At 45.2% G+C, this 20,534-nt stretch overlaps 2 protein-coding genes across 2 annotated transcripts; both read right to left on the reverse strand.

Moving 5' to 3' along the window:
• Nucleotides 1-8,056: 8,056 nt before the first annotated feature.
• On the reverse strand, nucleotides 8,057-9,013 carry LOC113260274 (olfactory receptor 13C7-like). The gene has a single exon (XM_026505982.2). It carries the CDS (start codon nucleotides 9,011-9,013, stop codon nucleotides 8,057-8,059), a length of 957 nt encoding a protein of 318 aa, XP_026361767.2.
• Nucleotides 9,014-14,509: 5,496 nt separating this feature from the next.
• On the reverse strand, nucleotides 14,510-15,466 carry LOC113260273 (olfactory receptor 13C7-like). Its single transcript, XM_026505980.3, has one exon. It carries the CDS (start codon nucleotides 15,464-15,466, stop codon nucleotides 14,510-14,512), a length of 957 nt encoding a protein of 318 aa, XP_026361765.2.
• Nucleotides 15,467-20,534: the final 5,068 nt, after the last annotated feature.

Raw genomic sequence — 20,534 nt, forward strand, 5'->3', positions numbered from 1 at the left:
TTTTCTTAATAGTGTCTTCTGCTGAGCAGATGTTTTAAATTTTGATGAATTTTATCATTTTTTTCTTATTTAGTTATAACTTTCCACAGCCTATCAAAGAAAATTTTGCCTACCCCCAGACACAAAGATATTTTTTAAAGTTTTATTATAAAAACCTTTATAGTTTTAGCTTTTATATTTAGACCTATGATCCATAGTGAAACTAATTTTTAATTTTTAATTTTTTGTTTAGTTGTTCTATCAATTACTGAGAAAAGGGTATGAAAATCTCCTGCGGTGCCTGGGTGGCACAGCCGTTAAGTGTCTGCCTTCAGCTCAGGTCACGATCCCAGGGTCCTGTGACTGAGCCCCGTGTCAGGCTCCCTGCTTGGCGGGAAGCCTGCTTCTCCCTCTCACAATCCCCCTGCTTGTGTTCCCTCTCCTGCTATCTCACTCTCTGTTAAATAAATAAATAAAATCTTACCGAAAGAAAGAAAGAAAGAGAATCTCTCATTCTCTCCTGTTCCTTTAATTATGTCCATTTTTTGTTTCATATTATTTTCTGGCTTTTTTACTAGGTGAAATACATTTATAATCTTTATGTCTTCCTGACTGACACCTTGTCATTATGAAATGTCTCTTTTTATCTCTGGTAATACTCTTTTCTTCAAGTCTACCCTATCTGATATTAATATAACCCTCCAGCTAACTGTTTGATTGATACATTTTTACATCCTTTCACTTTGAACCTGTATGTGTCCTTATATTTAAAATGCTTCTTTTAGGCAGAATTGAGTTGTCTTTCTTTTTTACACAGTCTGATAGTTTCTGTATTTTTTTCCATTTTTTATTAGTTTCAGAGGTAGAATTTAGTGATTCATCAGTTGCTTATAACACCCAGTGCTCCTTACATCAAGTGCCCTCCTTAATGCCCATCACCCAATTATCCCTTCCCCCACCCACCTCCCCCCAGCAACCTCCCCTCCAGCAACTCAAGTTTGCTTCCTAGAGTTCAGCATCTCTTATGGTTTGCCTCCCTCTCAATTTGCATCTTATTTTCTTTCTCCTTCCCTTCCCCTATGTTCACCTGTTTTGATTCTTAAATTCCACATATGAGTGAAATCATATGGTATTTGTCTTTCTCTGATTGATTTGTTTCACTTAGCATAATACCCTCTAGTTCCATCCACATCATTGCAAACGGCCAGAGTTCATTCTTTTTGATAGCTGAGTAATATTCTGTTGTGTGTATATACCACATCTTCCATTCATCTCTTGATGGACATCTGGGCTCGTCCCATATTTTGGCTATTGTGGACATTGCTGCTATAAACACTGGTTACAGGTGCCCCTTTGAATCACTATGTCTGTATCCTTTGGATAAATACCTGGTAGTGCAATTGCTGGGTCATAGGGCAGCTCTATTCTTAACTTTTTGAGGAATCTCCATACTGTTTTCCAGAGTGGCTGCACCAGCTTGCATTCCCACCAACACTGTAAGAGGGTTCCTCTTTCTCTGCATCCTTGCCAACATCTGTTGTTTCCTGAGTTGTTAATTTTAGCCATTCTGACTGGTGTGAGGTGGTATCTCACTGTGGGTTTGATCTGTATTTCCCTGATGCCGAGTGATGTGGAGCATTTCTTCATGTGTCTGTTGGCCATTTGTATGTCTTCTTTGGAGAAATGTTTGTTCATGTCATCTTCCCATTTCTTGACTGGATCTTTTGGTTTTTGGTTGTTGAGTTTGATAAGTTCTTTATAGATTCCAGATACTATCCCTTTATCTGATATGACATTTGCAAATTCCTTCTCCCATTCTGGAGGTTGCCTTTTAGTTTTGTTGACTGTTTCCTTTGCTCTGCAAAAGCTTTTTATCTTGATGAAATCCCAATAATTCATATTTGCTTTTGTTTCCCTTGCCTTTGGAGACTTATCTAGGAAGAAGTTGCTGCAGCCAAGGTCAAAGAGGTTGCTGCCTGTGTTCTGCTCTAGGATTTTGATGGATTCTTGTCTCACATTTAGGTCTTTCATTCATTTTGGGTTTATTTTTGTTGCCCAGGCTGATAGTCTCTGTATTTTAATTAATATGTTTAATCTATTTCTATTTAACGTAATCATTCATTGGTTGGGTTTAGATTTACTATTTTCTTATTGTTTTCCATTTATCTCATCTATTTTTTGTTCCTCTGTTCTTCCTTTCCTGCAATCTCCTGGGTTAATTGAATAGTTCTTAGAACTAATTCCATTTTAATTTATCTATTGGCTTTTTGGCTATATCTCCTTGCCTTATTTTTCTAGTCATTGCTCTAGAAATTACTATATACATCTGAATCTTTTAGCTTTCTCAAAATTATTACTCAAACAAGAATATATAAATCAATCAGGAAAAGAAATTAATAAATCAATCCCAGTGACAGACTACTTCTGCCAGAATATTCTAGGTACTTGCTATTCAAATTGTAGTCAGTCTAAGACCAGTAGTGCCATCACTTGAGATCGTGTTAGAACTGCAGAATCTCTAGTCCCATTTCAGATTTACTGAACCATAATCTGCATTTTAACAAAATCCCCAGATGATTCATATACACATTAAAGTTTAGGAAGTGCTGTCCTCAGTAATTGACAATCTGTAGTAACAGTGCAAATATTAGGCACATCAGCATCACTATTTGATGATGTCCCTCACTTCTTGGAATCCACCATACCATGATCGTCTTCAGTCAACTCGGGTAGTTTTGTTTGCTCCTGTTGTGCATACTGTCCCCAATTGGCCACAACCACACAACCAATCTTCTGTTGTACTAGCAGTTGCTTGGCTTTCTGCATCATTCTGAAACCTGATGCTTACCTAGCCCCTCTAAATGGAAGATGCACAATGCTTTTGCTCCATGCAATGCCACATTTATTTTATTTTTCGGTGAAATGTTGTCTTCTATCTCCACAGCTGTGTTGTGCTTACAATGGAATAACTTCTGTACTGAAATGATAGCTCTCTTGAAATCCAGACAACCTGATTCTGAATTTCTGAGATATGGCCCTACTGTTGGATACATACTAGTCATAGGTTGAGTTTCCCAGGTAATAGACTCTGAGGAATTCAACATACGAATTTTAGTGGGACACAGACATTTAGTCCATAGCAGCCCTCACTGTGTAAAAACAGCCCTATCTCCTCCTGATGACTAGGATCAGTTATATGTAATTATAACTGCTGGTCCCTTGACATGAGAAGCTCATCATGACTGGGGGATAGTCACAGCTGTAAGTTTAGTAGATATAACAAAATAGAAAGTCCTTATAGAAATTGGTCCTTATATTTATGGTCAATTGCCTTTCAACAAAGGTGCCAAGGCAATCCATGGGGGGAAAGATAATCTTTTCAGCAAGTGGTCTGGAACAATTGGATATTCATATGTAAAAAAAAAAAAAAAAAAAGTAAGGCACTTATTTCACACCATACAAAAAGTTAACTCAAAATGGATCACAGACCTAAATGTAAGATTTAAAACTATATAACTTCTAGAAGAAGTTTCTCATGAGAGAAAATCTTTGTGACCTTGGGTTAAGTAAAGGTTTCTTAAATAAGACACCAAAATTTATTTTTAAAAATTGAGTATTGTACTACAAAATTAAAAACTTTTGTTTTTCAAATGACACCATAAAAATGAAAAGACAAAAAAGGCTAAAAATATTCACAAATTATATATATATTAAAGGACTTATGTCCAGGTTACACAAAAAACTCATACATATGACTCGGTGCCTGGGTGGCTCAGTCAGTTAAGTGCCCAACTCTTTTTTTTTTTTTTAAAGACTTTATTTATTTATTTGACAGAGATAGAGACAGCCAGCGAGAGAGGGAACACAAGCAGGGGGAGTGGGAGAGGAAGAAGCAGGCTCCCAGCAGAGGAGCCTGATGTGGGGCTCGATCCCATAACACCGGGATCACGCCCTGAGCCGAAGGCAGGCGCTTAACCGCTGTGCCACCCAGGCGCCCCACGTGCCCAACTCTTGATTTCAGCTCAGGTCATGATCTCGGGGTCCTGGGATTGAGCCCCATGTCAGGTTCCATACTAAGTGGGGAGTCTGCTTGAGGATTCTCTCTCTCCCTCTGCCCCTCCCCCGCTCATGCGCTCTCTTTCAAACAAATCTTTAAAAGAATAAAACTCCTACATATGACTCAATAATAAAAAGACAAACAGCCCAATTTAAAATATCTTCACCAGAAAGGTATGTGAATGACTAATTAGCACATGAAAAGATGTTCAACATTAGTAGCCATCAGGGAAATGCAAATTACAACTACACTGAGATACTAAGACACATCCACTACAAGAGCTGCATTGAAAAGACTTTAACACCAAGGGTTGGTAAGGACGTAGAGAAACTAGACATGTCGTACATTGTGGTCATTTAAAATGATACAGCCACTTCGGAAAATAGTTTAGCGGTTTCTTAAACACATTTGTACCGTGTGACCCACCAATTCCAAACAAAGTTCTGTACTTGAATGTTCATAGTAGCATTATTCACGATAGCCAAAAACCGGAAAAATCCAAGTGTCCATCGATGAATGGATAAACACAATGTGGTAGACCCATGTGTAACACTTGTTTGCAGCAAAAAGGAGACGGCTGATACGTGTTATGACTGGACGAGTCTCAAAAACATGCTAAATGAAAGACGCCAGACACAAAAGTCTACATATTGTATGGTTCCGCTTATCGAAATTTCTAGAAAAGGCAAATCTTTCCAGAAATGAGTTGATTAGTAGGTACCTGGGGCTGGAGTTGGGGATTGACTGCAAATGGGCATGAGAGACTTTTTGAATGATGTATATATTCTAAAATTGGTTTGTAGCGATAATTGCACAACTGTAAAGATTTATCAAAAATCATTGAACTATACCTTACAGTAGGTGAATTTTATGGTATATAAGTTATAATTCAATTAAGTGCTACAAATATTTAATGAGGCTCTTTCTGTGTCCCCTGGTGGAAGCAACCCTCCGTTAGGAACTAGGATCCTTAGACCTATAAAGCCTAGAGTTACAGTGACTGAAAGCACAAATTCCCTCAGTAGGTAACTGGAGGTGACGTAACCAGGGCTATTCTTGCTACTACCCTTGATTCCTGGACCATGTATTTTGCCTGTTGGGAACACAGTACAATAAAACGGTCATTGATTTAGGGTTCAGCCTACATTCTGGAGGGTGGTGCCCCATTCTTGAAGAGTATTATCTCTAAGCTGGTGCCTTAGCTGTGCTTTCATAAGGCCATTATGTCACTCTCTTGGGCCAGCTACTTCTGGATGGTGCAGTGTACGGAAGGATCAGTGGAGCGCATAATCATGATCTCACAGCTATACCAACTTTACTAAGTGAGTCTTGGCCAAGAGAGATATTATGCAGGATCCCCTGTCATTAAATCAAATCCTCTGTGAGTTTTCAGATGGTGGTGTTGGCTGATGCCCTACAGAGAGGAAAGGTAACCCATACTCAGAAGACGTGTTGATTTTAATCAAGACGAATCACTGCCCTTTCAGAATGGAAATGGCCTAATGCAATCTTCTTACCACCAAGTGGCTGATTAGTCTCTTGGAATGAGGGTTGGTCTACGTCAGCCTTTGTGAATGAGACCCTGCTGTTTAGCAAATGGCCTCCTGCAATCATGGCTGCTCTGTTCATTGTACCAATGACAGGGGTTGGATGACATCAGCTCCCTGAGTCCCCGAGTTCTGTTTGGTTGTTGAGCCTAGTGGAGAGAAGGAGGTTCTGAAGATGCTCCTAGCACATGAAGAGCTAAAGAAGTGAGAGAAACCGGACTCAGTTCCAAATACTGAAATACTGTTATAAGACGGAGAGGGATTCTTCCACCAAAGAATGGAATCACAGATCGAGGGAAATCCACAGGTGGGTGTCACCTGAGATTTAGTACTCCCACTTCATTGTATGGAAGAATATACCGGAAATTCTTCAAGAGCAGAGAATGCACTCTTGGTCTCTCAGCTCTATGTGGGAGGGCAGGGATTTGAACCTAGACCTTCTGGACATGTTCCAAATTTGCAGGTGATAGGATCCACAGAGGGAAAAGCCATTGTGGCAGAAAGGGAGTAATTGATTACAAGAAGCATTACATATTGAGCTAACAACAGTTGTTTTAAAACTGAGTTCTATAAGATTTCTGCTGTGCATTATAGCCTGGCACTCTTTTTGCACAAGGCACACTATAGAGAATATCTACTTTACACAAGTTAGTAATCATATTAGATATAACTTTTGTTGCCCTCCTTCAAAGAAAGTAACTTAATCTAGATTTGTGAAAAATAGAATCTAGTATATAGAGGAGTGTCCTTTAGAAGCGAAAGTGCAGGAATATGCGCCAAGCCTGGGGAAAATTGGAAACCAAGAACTGGGGACATATGAGGATGCCCTCATCATCTTGGCTCTTTGCAGACCTGGTTTCTCTTTACCACCCCAGTACACATGGGCAAACACATGACCCCAAAACCCCTAAGTTTGTCTGTTATGGATCCAGTGACTCACTCCCTGGCTACTCACAACAATCCCCAAAACCTGGCGGAAAGAATCTGATTGGTTTAGGCAAGGTCAGTGTCACACAGCACAGACATGAGTACCTCATCTATGTGGATAAAGAAGAGAGGTGACTGGGAAAAATGCCCAGAGAAATGGGATTGTTGGCTCATAAGCTAGAAAGCCAAACAGAAATGTGCTATAATAATAAATTAGAATTGATTCAGTTAGACAGAAGGCGGAATTGAACTTTGTCTTCAAACGTCATAAGGCTTCCACAGAGGAGTTATTTAACATATTTCTGTAATAAGAATAATGTTCGTTTATCAATTGGGAAGATATTCTTTGTTAGCCATTGTGCATTTTATATGTGTGTGCGTGCATGCGTGTGTGTGCGCGTGTGCGCGCGCATGTGTGTGCGCGCGTGTGTGTGCGCGTGTGTGCGCGTGCGTGTGTGTGTGTGTGCGCGCGTGCGCGCGCGTGCGTGTGTGCGCGCGTGCGTGTGTGTGCGCGCACACTTTATTTTAATTTAATCCTCACAACAACTCTATGGGGTTAGCTTAATTATCTCCATTTTGCAAATTAGAAAACGAAGAGTCTACAAGATTAAGTAGTTTTTTTTTTAATATACCTGAAATTACACAGGCAGAGGCACCTTCACATCAGTCAGGCTCCAAAGTCCATGCTCTTAACCACCAGGGTAATTACAAGTAGATTTTTAGCAGTTGGTGCCAGTATCCAGTCCAAATCCTGAAGACAGAGAGGAAACTGAGTTTGACCATTGGGGTCTGGATGGTTGCAAACATCAATTCCAGGGAAATAAAAGGACTCAGAATATAAACTTTGCATTGTAGTAATAATGAACTCGAGAGTGCTAGAAATTTTGTTCTTGTTCTACAATATCTGGAGTTTGATTAGTGTTGAGACAAAGTCCTCCTTCACAAGTTTGGGTAGGAATAGATGTGCTTTATGTACAGTAAAAGAAGAAGGAGTTTTCCAAAGTTGGTTCTAGTATATTAAGCAGGAAATAATTAAACAGGAAACACTCTGGGCTCCTTGCAGGGTGAAATGGTGTCATTTGGGATGTCTTGGTGTTGGTGATTTTCCAAAATGGCAGGTTGGCTTTCAGTTTGGACAACAATTAAGAAGTGACTTTTCCTCACTGCCACCCTCCCTCCCCATTGCGCGGTAGAGCAGAAAACAACATAATGGCACATACGAACTGCAGCTGGTCTGCACATGAACAAGGAAAGTATGTTTTTCTTTCAAAGTTTTAGTTTTTACTTACTTTTTCATAATAAAAATAAAATTTAATAGTCACTTATCCTCGTTTCTGGGTGATTTAACACAACCCCTCTTCATTTGAAAGGCTTGGTATTCCATTGTCAGACATTCAGGAAAGCCCCATCCTGATGTGCTTTGTTTGGGCAGTTTTGTGATGAAACTGTTGTGTGGGACCACCGAACAAATCTATGCTTATGAAGTAGCCATTTCCTATGGGAACCGTGTGCACAGAACCACAAGATATGCTGCTTCCTCCCACTCTCACTGGGCAAAGCATTTCTGACTCACCAGAGTCTTCGCAGCGGTCTTAACATCCTTGTTTCTGAGGCTATAAATGATGGGGTTGAGCATGGGAGTCAGTACTCCATAGAAGAGGGAGATGAGCTTGTCCGAAACATCCTGCTTGTCTGCCCCCAGCGGGTCCTTAGATTTCGGCTTCGCATACATGAACAGAATAGTCCCATAGAAGATGACCACCACAGTGAGGTGGGCAGAGCAGGTGGAGAAGGCCTTCTTCCTCCCCTCAGCTGAGGGGATCTTCAAGATGGTGGAGAGGATGAAGATGTAGGAGACAGAGATGAACAGAACTGGGACCCCCAGGAAGATCACATTGGCCACCCCCATACTGATCACGTTGATGGAGATGTCAGCACAGGCCAACTTCAGGACAGCCAGGATCTCACAGGTAAAGTGGTTGATGACCTTGTCCCCACAGAAGGGTAATTGTACTGCAAGAGAGATCTGCACCAAGGAATTGGCTCCACCAGCCACCCAGGAGCTGACAGCCATGGGCACATAGGCAGCCTTGCTCATGACCACAGGGTACCTCAGGGGGTTACAGATGGCCACATAGCGATCAAACGCCATCATGCCCAGAAGCACACACTCTGTGGCTCCCAAGGCAAAGGAGAGAAACATCTGCACGGCACAGGCTGAGAAGGAGATGGTTGTCCTGGGAGTGACGAAGCCATCCAGGACTAGAGGGATGGAAGAGGTTGTGTAGCAGATATCCAGGAAGGAGAGGTTCCCCAGGAAGAAGTACATGGGCGTGTGCAGGCGGGAGTCAAGAATGGTCACCAGGATGAGCAACCCGTTGCCCAGAAGAATCACCATGTACACGGACAGGATGAGCACAAAGAACGTTTTCTCAAGCTTTGGCTGATCTGAGAGCCCCAGCAAGACAAATCCTGCCAGAATAGATTGGTTGGCCACTTCCATTTTAAATTCTCTTTTCTACCCTTAGGAAAACTGATGGCAGCAAACACATGTTTATAAGAATCAATATGTGGGGTAACAATGAGATCCTTCTAGAACTTAAAGTTAAGTTTATCCTTTGACATGCCAACGTGTAGTAGCAGCATCAAAGTCATAAAAATCATTGTCCACTGAAATTACCTTAAAAGTCAGGATATATCAAATGAAAAGCAGGAAGAGCAGACCCTGGAAACCTAACCAAACCATGATATATGACAGAACTTTAGCCAGATCGATAGTATTGACACACTTGAAGGAACGGTCTATATGGGAACCATGAAAGGGGGACCCTGAGGGTGTGCTGCACGCGTGGGTCCAGAGCACTGACTGGCTCTTCTGGCCAGCCCTGCCCGCCCATAATTGTCCCTGCAGTGTCCTTGGGGGCTTCAAGCTGTCGTACTCAGTGATGTTAACCGCTGACATCACCTCACTCACTCCCCTGGCTCTAATTCTGTGTTTGTATAATAATTTTCTGACTATAATTTGGCTCCACATGGAGTCCTACATGGACAGAATGTGATGGGCAGAGGCCAGGAACATGAAGAGCTGCCTAGCGTTTACTTTGTTACTTGATGTCGGGTTTATACTTCATTTCTTGTGAGTTTGGTTGGTGATCTCCAGTCATTGTGCTGTCAATAGGGAATATCTGGCTAATAGTTCAGAGAGACCCTAATGGAAACACTTCCACATCCCTCCTCTGTAACCGTGGCCTTTGTCCACAGCACTGCAGTTCTCCAGCTCCCAGGGCTGGGGAGCAGGAACAAAATCCAAGGACAAATGTCCCTCATGCCTCCCAGCGTGAGCATCTGCGACTTTGTGACCAGGCTCTATGCTTTTGAGGCTGCTCTGCAGGCTACAACTCCCCACTCAAACCCTTCTGTATCTGAGTTGACCATTAAAGCCATGGCAATGCCGCAATAATGCTTTCTACCCCAAAGAAAAGCAGACAATTCTATGCAGCCTTGCAGAGCGGTCGCTCCAAAGAGGCATTGCACATAGGATGTACTCCAGTTGTGTAGACCAGTAAATCCAATACATTAGAGAAAACCTTAAGCCTTGGCTTCTCATGTTAAACATGAGGAAACAGAAGCTCACAAGTGCTCCCCTGTTGTACCAGAGCAGGTCTACTGAGGCGCAAAAGATCCATTATGAATTCCTGGTCATCCTTGCTTTTCCTAGGACACTCATGAAAAATAGGGATGCCACACCTTTCTCTAAGGTATCCGCCTTGTACAGAGCTTGGGCGAGGGGGTGTCCCTGGACTTCACACACTGTGTCTGTGACTCTTACACTATTGCTGCCAGTCTGAAGCTAGCCTCATGCAATTATCAGAAGAGAGTAACTGTGGGCATTGGGAGCATTTGGGGAAAAAAAAAAGTTATGTTTTTAGAGACATCAGTACCATTGGCTGGAGACTCTCAGACTCGGCAGGAATGTTGTAACATAACTGGTTTGCCTCTTTCCCCTCCGTTGTATGAACATCTGTGAAATGCCATTTTCCCATTTCTGCTTTGAACACCCTGAGCTATGTTGTATCATTCCTTTGTCATACAGCCTTGATTGTTGGAAAGTTTTCCCTTACATTAAGCACAACTTTATTCTTCTAAGGTCATCCCCACACCATACCCCCAGCCCCGCCACCACACTGGCCTAGGCTCCCAGGACATGCCCGCTCCCTTCCCTTATAAAAGCCCTTCATAGACATGAGAGCTGTGACCAAGTCCCCACTCACAACCATCTTTTTTCCTCTCCCACCTATTTGGAGAAGTTCTGGCCAGAGAGAGAACTCGCTCTATATCCAGTATGGGGACGAGGCCATGGTGGAGTCAGGAGCTTACCTGGACAGAAGGTTTCATGGCAGGAAGGATGCTGGAAGGCTTCTGGCTTTAGAGGTGATTGCTTCAATTGCCCACCGTCACCATCCCCTGTCCAGCTCTATCTGTTGAGGCCGGGCCTGGAAACGTGCAGCCAGTTCTCTTTAGCTGCCTTGGAGCTAAGCGGTTCCTTCAAATTTCACAGCAAGGTAAAGAATATTCAGGGTTGGCCATAGCCTAAGAGGCTCTCCCTGTTCCCTTTCCTGGCCTTCTCCATGTCCGGTGAGATAATAGCAAGAAGGACATCTCAAGTTGCTGTTTCCCGGTGGTCCTGACAGTCATGCCCAGCCTGCGTGCTTGGAGCAGACACACTTTGCTCTATGCCGCTTGCCCTCTCTCCATAGGCTCCGTCAAAGAACCATGGAGCAATTTAGAGTTCTGGGTGTTTGGGGCCAGTTTAATCCCAGAAGCAATTTAAAGTTTGGTGAAGGCCTCATAGGAGTTTAGGGCCTGTGTCCTATGAACCCAATTAAAGAAGTTGTAGACAACACTATGTAAATCCTAATTCTCATTACGAAGAGATGTCCCTTAGATTAGAAAATTCCCATCGTCTCCTTGCCAACCTTCCCAGAAGTAGAGGAGATGACTAAGTTCTGACTGTGCTTTTACCACAATGGTATCTGCTAGAGGGGGCCTGCGCTTGTCTTTGCAAGGCTAACTGTCCAAACAAGAGGTGGAAGCTATGCCTAGGCCCTGGCAGACACACCGGGCATCCTCATGCCCCACGAGCTGAGCCCCACTTCTGTCCCTCGGCACTCGTCCAGGGCTGACAAGCTCTAGCCCTTGCCCTCAAAGACAGGAAGCAACAGACATGTACCACAGGCCAGCACCAGGCACTAGAAAGAGGGCAGAAATGAAAAGGGTGGCACCTCTGATTTCCAGAAAGTTCCCAGTGACAGCTACGGTCTGAGAGATGATTTCCCGGTGCCTCTAAGCCGTATGGGAGCCCAGAGTAGACAAGAGTCAGAGGACGGAAGTCAAGGCAGTTTAGGTCTCAACTAGGAAGCAACTCTTCCTGCGTCCTGCCATGCTATAGTAACTCAGGGAGCAAGGATTACGGATTGCAGCAGAGGGCACGAGGGCAGAAGAGAACTCTGGGCTTGGTGAGAGAACAACAACATTCAGCCTTAGAAGCAGGTCTGGAGTCACAGGCCAGGCAGGGAACGAGGTAACTAGCATTTTCCTAAGAGCTTCTATTAGTTAGAGATCTTTGGTGATGGGGAACGGAGAATCCTTCAGGAACCTCAACTGGGGTCCAGGAGGTGAGAGTCAGGCAGCATGGAGCTTGGCAATGCCTGCTCAGCAGGGCCAGAGGACAGGAATTTTCCCTTAGAAGTTGATGAGGGGGAAGGCAGGGAGGAGGTAGGGGAGCCTTGGATTGAAGCCTAATCTATCAAAAGCAACTGCTAAAGACTTATCTGGAGGCTGAATTTGCTAATGAAAGACCTTGGGTGGCACCTGGGTGGCGCAGTCATTAAGCGTCTGCCTTCAGCTCAGGGCGTGATCCCAGCGTTCTGGGATCGAGCCCCACATCAGGCTCTTCCGCTAGGAGCCTGCTTCTTCCTCTCCCACTCCCCCTGCTTGTGTTCCCTCTCTCGCTGGCTGTCTCTCTCTCTGTCAAATAAATAAATAAAATCTTAAAAAAAAAAAAAAAAGAAAGAAAGAAAGACCTTGGGTACTAATTCTCCCTTGGTAAGAAGATGGAATTTGGTATCGGGGTTCATTGTATATCCCCAACATCCGGGTAGACATCATGGTCCATGTTACCACGGGGGAAATGCACAAAGATCTCATTACAGAGTGTGGGTTCAGCCCCTCTCCACCAATGGTGTCATTTTCACGAAGACTGAGGAGAAGCAGCCCTGGAGCCCCCTGGCTGGGGATCTCTATAACCCACAGACCACCGCAGGCTTCAGGCTAGGGACTGGCGTGTTTGGATTTTCTCTTAAGAGAAAGTTTCACCCTCACGTCCTCACTTAGACCTTCTCCAGAAGTCTACAAGCCACATACCACATCTCTGTGAGCACAAGGAGTGCGGGGGGAGAAGAGAATGTTGAGAGGAAGTTGGGGAGAGACGTCTGTGTGTCTTCTTTAGCACCTGTACGCTAAGTACATTTTTAGGCACTGAAGACAAATACATCTGGAACTATCGGGTCCATCTCAAGACTGCCCCCCTCACCTGGACATTCTTACTTTAGAAGGTCCCACCCCAATCATGTCAAAATGCACCTGCATCCCACTTGAAGTATAATTTTGTGGTATTTTATAATGATGTTTCTACTTCTGTTCTTAAAATTATTTGGCCTACAAGTGACTCCGTTTATAATTCTATGACTTCTCAAAAATAAGCATAAAAACTCTGGGGATTCTTGCAAAGTGAAAGTAACTACAGATTGTTCTAAAATAATGGGGCGCCTGGGTGGCACGGTCAGTTAAGCATCTGACTCTAGGTTTTGACTCAGGTCCTAATCTCAGGGTCGTGAGATCGAGCCCCACCTCAGGCTCTGGGCTCAGCATGGAGTCTGCTTGGGACTCTTTCTCCATCTCCACCTGCCCCTCCCCCACCCCGTGCTCTTGCTCTCTCTCTTTCTCTGTAAAATAAATAAATCTTTAAAATACAAGCATTTACCAATTACTGAGGTTGACATATTGCTCCCCTTTTAAGGCATGTAAATAAACAACTATTAAGATTTTTTAAGGGTTTTTGTTTGTTGGTTTTGTAGTTAAGAGCCAACATGTTCTCCGGACCTCAAACACCTTTGTACCTGGCGAACACCCCATAGAGCTGACTACAGCACCCTCATGCGCAGGGGGTCAAACAGCTCTGCTGACTCTGCTCGGGAGTAAAGACACTGGTACAGTAAATACATATTAAGATCCATTTATAGGAATTTAACTTAGCAAATCATTTTTGGGGAATAATTTTTTCCTTGAACAAAAGGAATTCGCCCAGTTACTATCCTTGGCAACCAGGGTGCAGGAAACACCTGAGAAGGACGTGGGCCAGTCACACGCACAGCTCACGAGCCAGTGCTGAGATGTGACAATTGTTCTCTGTTGCAGGTAAACTTTCCCAGGAAAAATCTGTTGGGGAGATTTTCACGCAGGATGTTTACTGGGGAGAGCTCTTATGGGGTGGAGGTGAAAGAGGAGGACTGAGCTCAGAGGGCAGACTTGAACTGCCCATAATTCTCATGGGCCAAGGGCAAGCCAGCACAGGAACTCAACTGAATTCTGTCTGCTACCAACACTCCCAACAGCTGGGGAAAGAGGAGCTTCAGTCCTGGGTGGGGTGGGAGTGGGGTCTGGGTGACACACCCACCACAGCATCCACTACACACCTGTAACCAATACTTCTCAAGGTTTAATGTGCATATGAATCCCCTGAGGGATCTCGTTAACGTGTCGATTCCGATTCAGTAGGTCTGGAACCGGCCCCGAGATTCTGCATGTGTAAAAAGCTCCAGGTGATGCTAGCTACCACACTGTGAGCAGCATGGCTCTGAACTCACTTTGCCCCTCACCTAGTATTAATATGCACTGAATTTCTCAAGTGAATCAGTGTGGGTCACGACATATCCCACTGTCACTGGGTGAAGTGCTTCCGAGCCACCAGGTACCTCACAGCGCTCTTAACATCCTTGTTCCTCAGGCTGTAGATGATGGGGTTGAGCATGGGAGTCAGAAGTCCATAGAAGAGGGAGATGAGCTTGTCCGAAACATCCTGCTTGTCTGCCCCCAGCGGGTCCTTAGATTTCGGCTTCGCATACATGAACAGAATAGTCCCATAGAAGATGACCACCACAGTGAGGTGGGCAGAGCAGGTGGAGAAGGCCTTCTTCCTCCCCTCAGCTGAGGGGATCTTCAAGATGGTGGAGAGGATGAAGATGTAGGAGACAGAGATGAACAGAACTGGGACCCCCAGGAAGATCACATTGGCCACCCCCATACTGATCACGTTGATGGAAATGTCAGCACAGGCCAACTTCAGGACAGCCAGGATCTCACAGATGAAGTGGTTGATGACATTGTCCCCACAGAAGAGTAATTGTACTGCAAGAGAGATCTGCACCAAGGAATTGACTCCACCAGCCACCCAGGAGCTGACAGCCATGGGCACGTAGGCAGCCTTGCTCATGACCACAGGGTACCTCAGGGGGTTACAGATGGCCACATAGCGATCAAACGCCATCATGCCCAGAAGCACACACTCTGTGGCTCCCATGGCAAAGGAGAGAAACATCTGTACAGCACAGGCGGAGAAGGAGATGGTTTTCCTGGGAGTGAGGAAGCCATCCAGGACTAGAGGGACTGAGGAGGTTGTGTAGCAGATGTCCAGGAAGGAGAGGTTCCCCAGGAAGAAGTACATGGGCGTGTGCAGGCGGGAGTCAAGGATGGTCACCAGGATGAGGACCCCGTTGCCCAGCAGGATCACCAGGTACACGGACAGGATGAGTACAAAGAACGTTTTCTCTAGTTTTGGATGGGCTGAGAGCCCCAGCAAGACAAACTCTGTCACAGCAGATTGGTTGGATGCTTCCATTTCAAACTCTCTCCTTTATCCCTAAAAATACTGAAGGCAGAAATACGTGTTGGTTTTTTTGATGGCTTGCTTGCGTCCGTACACAGGGATCACAATATGATGTCCCTAAAATTGTAAATAAACTTAAACTGTGGGATTCAACTAAAAGACCAAGCTATCTGAAGTTAGGCTGTGTATCGGTCCAAAGCATGAAATGCAGAACCTGGAAAACTAAAAAAAACGTAATAAAATAAAAGACATTTCTGTCTAGTCAATGATATTAATATACCTGAGGCAAAAATTGTATGTCTGCATATGCTGTGTGTCTTCAACACTTTACAGGGAACCTGGGGCCTCTGAATAACTCTGTCTCTGTCATATAATTGGGACCTCAAACTAGCACAGCTCAGTGACACTGGCCATTGATGTCATGTGGCCCATTCCTATGGATCTAGTTCCTCTTTGTGCGGCCAGTTTCTATTATAATTGGACTTCCAGCACAGTCTTATAGAAAGAGAAGGTACTGGCTTGAAAACATAAAGTTACTTATATCTTGAATAGTTTGATTTCTTATACAGTATCTGGTTTACACTTCAGTATTCTGTGAGTTTAGTGAGTGTAAATCAGTTTATCTGATCTTAGCCCTCTTCTCTGAAAAATCTGACCAAATTGAATTTCTGGAGCCTACCCCATGGAACTCCCACCGAAGTCTCCAGAAGCCTGAAGAGCAGGCCTTGTGTGTTGCCTCTGTGACCACAGCTGACCTGTCTGCGCCTCTGCTTCTCTGGAAGTTGGGCCCAAGGAATAAAATCGTACCTGATGGTCAAAGGCCATTCATAATTCACATCCTTAGGGTAGGTTGAGTGGGGCCTTGAATCACAGGCCTTCCAGTGCCACTTAGATGCTTTGCAGACTTCGTCACATGTAAATCTACTCAGCTTCCCAGAAGCTTCCAACGCCACGCTGAAGATCATCACAATTTTACTTCTACGAGATTAGGAACACCAGATGTCTTCAGGGTCTGCAGCAGGGCGCCCAGAACGGCGTGACTGCCAGTTAAAAATACAGATTGCTGGGTCCTACATTTGTACATGATCTTAGAGATTAGTTTCTTGTTTGCTTGCTTTTTAAAGAAATGCTCCTCATGTATTCTGATCCACACCAGTCTCGGGAATCACCGACCTCTTAGTTTAAAGGTGGAGGAACTGAGGTCTGGAGAGAGGTTTGTGAATTGCACGTGGCCCTGAAGAAGGGGTGCTTTTTCGAATTGGTAATGACACAACGCTCAGAAGAGCTTATCCCGGGATATGTGGAATTAAAGGACAGAGAATCGTTTTTAGAGAAAGGTTCCGTTAGTACCAGGGAGTACAGAATTTGAGGCTTGGCAGAATCTTCAGCTATTAAACCAGTCCAGTCCCCTTGTCTAACCCACCTGTTACAGAGATCCTCTCTTCAGGAAGTGATTTCTCTGCCTCTGCTTCAACACTGAAACAACATATTGTTGTCAGGAAGCTGGGCTGTTGATATCTGCCCTTTTTCTCACTTCTTCCTTCCTCCACTGGCCCTAAGACTCCTCTGGGCTCATGCAAAACAGACCTGCTCCCTGGCCACAGAGCTTTGGAAATAGTTGTCTTGTCCCCCAGCCCAGTCCTCCCCCCACCCCACCCCCACCACCACCCTGCACAACACTCTGCATCAGCCTCTTTTCTTCCTTCCCAGCTGGCGAAGAGCTGGCCATAGACATCCCCTGGCACTTACCCAGCATGGGGTGACGTCTAGGCTGGATCAGCGGCTCGCAGGAAGGGAGGCCCGGAGTGGGGAGGCTGCCAGTTTACAGGAGCAAGGAGAAATGACTGTCTCTGGTGTCACCTGCCTATCTGGGTGCTACCAAAGCCATAACCAAGCAGGCCATACAGACCTTATCTCTCAGAGCTGCTCCAGCAACAAGGATACACGTTCTTAACATGGGCACATTGTTAACTGTCGTCTGACTTCCTGGGGTCTCTAAATGACCCTGGGTATAGAGGGGTCCAAAGTGCAGCCACAAGTCACGGCCCATAGAAGCCCCAGCTACTCACAGTGCCTTTGCCTGACCTTGGGGTTCAGTGAGACAAGGAGACAAAGGCTGACTCTCAAGGCTGAGACCCAGCCAGGAGCCTCAGCCCAGAGGAGGCTGTATCCCAGGGTGGGTTGGCAAGCCATGCCTGGCTCCTGGGCCCAGCACCCTCTTCTCTGTGCTCCACACTTTCTCTAGAGGGCCCCATGATGACTCTCTCAGGAATTAAGGCTGGGTTGCTTTGGGGCCAGGCCTTATCCCAGAAGCAATTTAAAGTTTGGAGAGAGGCTCAGAATTTAGACTTCACTCCCACAGACCCAATTAGGCAATGTTGTGAAGTCTACCCAATGCCCCCCTCTCACTACAAGGAAATCTCAGCTTAGAACATTCTCTGGCCAGGTAATCAGAGTTTCCCTGGGTTTGGATCACAACAATGGGTCCAAGACGCTCTCTCATTGCCCTCAGAGGGCCTGGAAGGAAGAAGAGCTGGGCCTCCGTGATTCAAATATTCCAGGAACTTTGAGCCAAACAGATTCCCTGCCAACCAGGCACCTCCTCTCCTCCACTCAGTGACCCATGACCTGGCGTTCATTCTCTCTCTCTCTCTGTCTATCTCAACAACCACTCTGAACAACTGCTATGAACACGTCATACGTACCAAGCCTTGTGCCAAGTACCAAAGAGTAGAAATGGGGGACATGATGACCAGGAATGGGTCTTTGTCTTCAGAGAATGCTGGCATAGCAGAAATATCTAGAGAGCGAGGCATGACTGAGGGCCACTAAGCCGTCCAGGGGGCTGTGCACAGGAGGGCTATGCGGAACTTACCTAGGATGAAAATAACAAGGGTGGGGGAGAGAGGGGCCCAGGGAGACATTCAGGAGGAGGAAATGATAGGATTTAGAGGTCGATCTGGGAGAGAGGCAGGAGAGAGAAAAATCAACAGTGGCTCAAATCCCAGATCTTGGGAACCGGCCAGTGACGTGGAGGAGAGCCTGTCCGGGCTGGTAGGGATTGGGTGGCTGCAGCGTTATTTCCGACATTTCAGTGTACAGTTTTTGTACCTCTTTTGTCCCCAGCTCATTGGTTACTAGTAATAAAGATGCGACTAAGAAATAGTTCCTGTGATTGAGGAGTTTATGGATTATTGGATTTGTTATATTTGAGATGATGATGAGATGTCGATATTAAGAAGAGTTACCATCAATTTATAACTATTTCTTTAACCTTGTCTTACCTGATGCTCCGCAAGATCCCTTGAGGTAAGTGTGAGGGACACTTGGATGTGAGCAGGTGGGGGACCCTCCATCGCTGGGCTCCAGCCTTGGATTCATGATGTCTAACATCTTTGACCTCTGCCCCCGAACTTCTGGGAGCCTGTCCCTCTTTCACTCTTGGTTTTAGGCTGAGGGGATGTTATAGGGTTTGTGTACGTGGGCCTTATGGTTGGACAGGCACTGGAATGTCAATCTGGGTGGCTCCCACTGGCCCCTCTGTGGCAGAGCTCTGTGTCCCCCACCTCTAGGGCTCTACCATGTGGGAGACTCAACCACTCTGGACTTACTCCAGGTGGGACTAATTGCCCCCGACTCTCTTCCCTCTGACTCGACTTCAGCTTACCACGGCTCTGGCTTCTTCTCAGGCCTAACCACCTGCGTTACTGTGGTTTCTCCTTCCTCTCCTTCCTCCTTACACCAGCTGCTGACTGCAGCCTGGTCTTTTGAGTTCAAGCTCCTGAGAGACAGATCTAAAGGGTTTGGTTAGTCGTCATCTAGTATAGGCCACCAGAGAGCTCGCACGTTAACTACCCTAGAACTGGTGTCCACCTGGTCTAGTCAGGTGAGTCCTGAGGCCTAAGTGCTCCATGGTACAAAGCATGGAAACAATGTGAGGATGTGAGGGGCAGGAGAACATGGGTATATCCAGTAAGTGAGGCTTGCTGGCATGAAGCAGCGAATCAGACAAATATTGTTTAGATAATCCAACATTTGGACTTCAAAAATTATACACTTGTATCTCCACTTAGTGCTTGCCGCATGAGTGGTCTTCTTTCCATGAACAGGCAAAGCCTTGGCCCTCTCACCTACCATGGAGACAACTTCTCCCTCCTGCCTCTTCCCTTTTCCCTCTTTAGGGGAAGTTCTGTTTCTCTGACCTTATAGCACCTGATTCCGGTCCTGGTTTTATCTCAAAATGGTGGTGGTTCTTTTTTGCCTTCACAGAGAATGTGCTAGAATAATTCCTGAAAGAATCTCAAAGTGTTTTTGAGTAAGATTGAAAAGTTTTGACGAGTGATCTGGTCACAAGCCTTGTGAATTCCATGGGATGTCATGTCCACATTTGTCCCCAGGAAGCCACAATAAGCAGATATCTCCCTAGAAAATGCTGGAGTTGCTGGGATTTGGACTACCACGTTGGTCAACTCCACTCATCTTTGGCAAACTCACATTAACACGCACCCAAACACATGGAATAAGGGTATTTCTGACACACAAAGCTTTGTCTTGGCCAATTAAAACCCAAATATTCCCTGGCTGGTCTGACTAGAGCTTCCCTAGGCAGTGAGGAGAAATGAAGAGAGACATTTTCAGCAATACTTCTAATCTCAATGCCCTGGGATCCCACACACGGAGTTAATAAGAGGTCTAGCTCAGTGCTCCTCAAGTGAGACTACAGACAGCACTGGCATCACCTGGCAACTTGTTAATGATGCAGATTCCTGGGCCCCTCCCTGGACCTACAGAATCAATCTCTGCCAGTGTGTGCCAAATCTCTATTTGTGTGGTCTGTGTTTTTCTAATTTCTGTTTAACAAGTCCTCTGGGTGATTCTGATGCATGCTAATGTCTGAGCAGCACGGGTCCATCTAGACTTTTCCTAGAATTGGAATCTAAGAGGAGGGAGGGATTTCTTGTGAACGATCAGAGCAGCTGCCTAGAATTCCTCTGTTCTGGAGTCAGTGCTCTTTCAGGCTTGTTTGCCCCTAACTCCTGACCCTTCACCCCCTGCGGACCCCCTCTGGGTCACTGTTCTC

The sequence above is a fragment of the Ursus arctos genome, unplaced genomic scaffold (genome assembly GCF_023065955.2).
Source record: "Ursus arctos isolate Adak ecotype North America unplaced genomic scaffold, UrsArc2.0 scaffold_18, whole genome shotgun sequence".
In the NCBI taxonomy this organism is placed as follows: domain Eukaryota; kingdom Metazoa; phylum Chordata; class Mammalia; order Carnivora; family Ursidae; genus Ursus; species Ursus arctos.

Bases quoted from the DNA above. Each gene is read 5' to 3' on its own strand.
- LOC113260273 (XM_026505980.3), bottom strand. From the start codon at position 15,466: ATGGAAGCATCCAACCAATCTGCTGTGACAGAGTTTGTCTTGCTGGGG.
- LOC113260274 (XM_026505982.2), bottom strand. From the start codon at position 9,013: ATGGAAGTGGCCAACCAATCTATTCTGGCAGGATTTGTCTTGCTGGGG.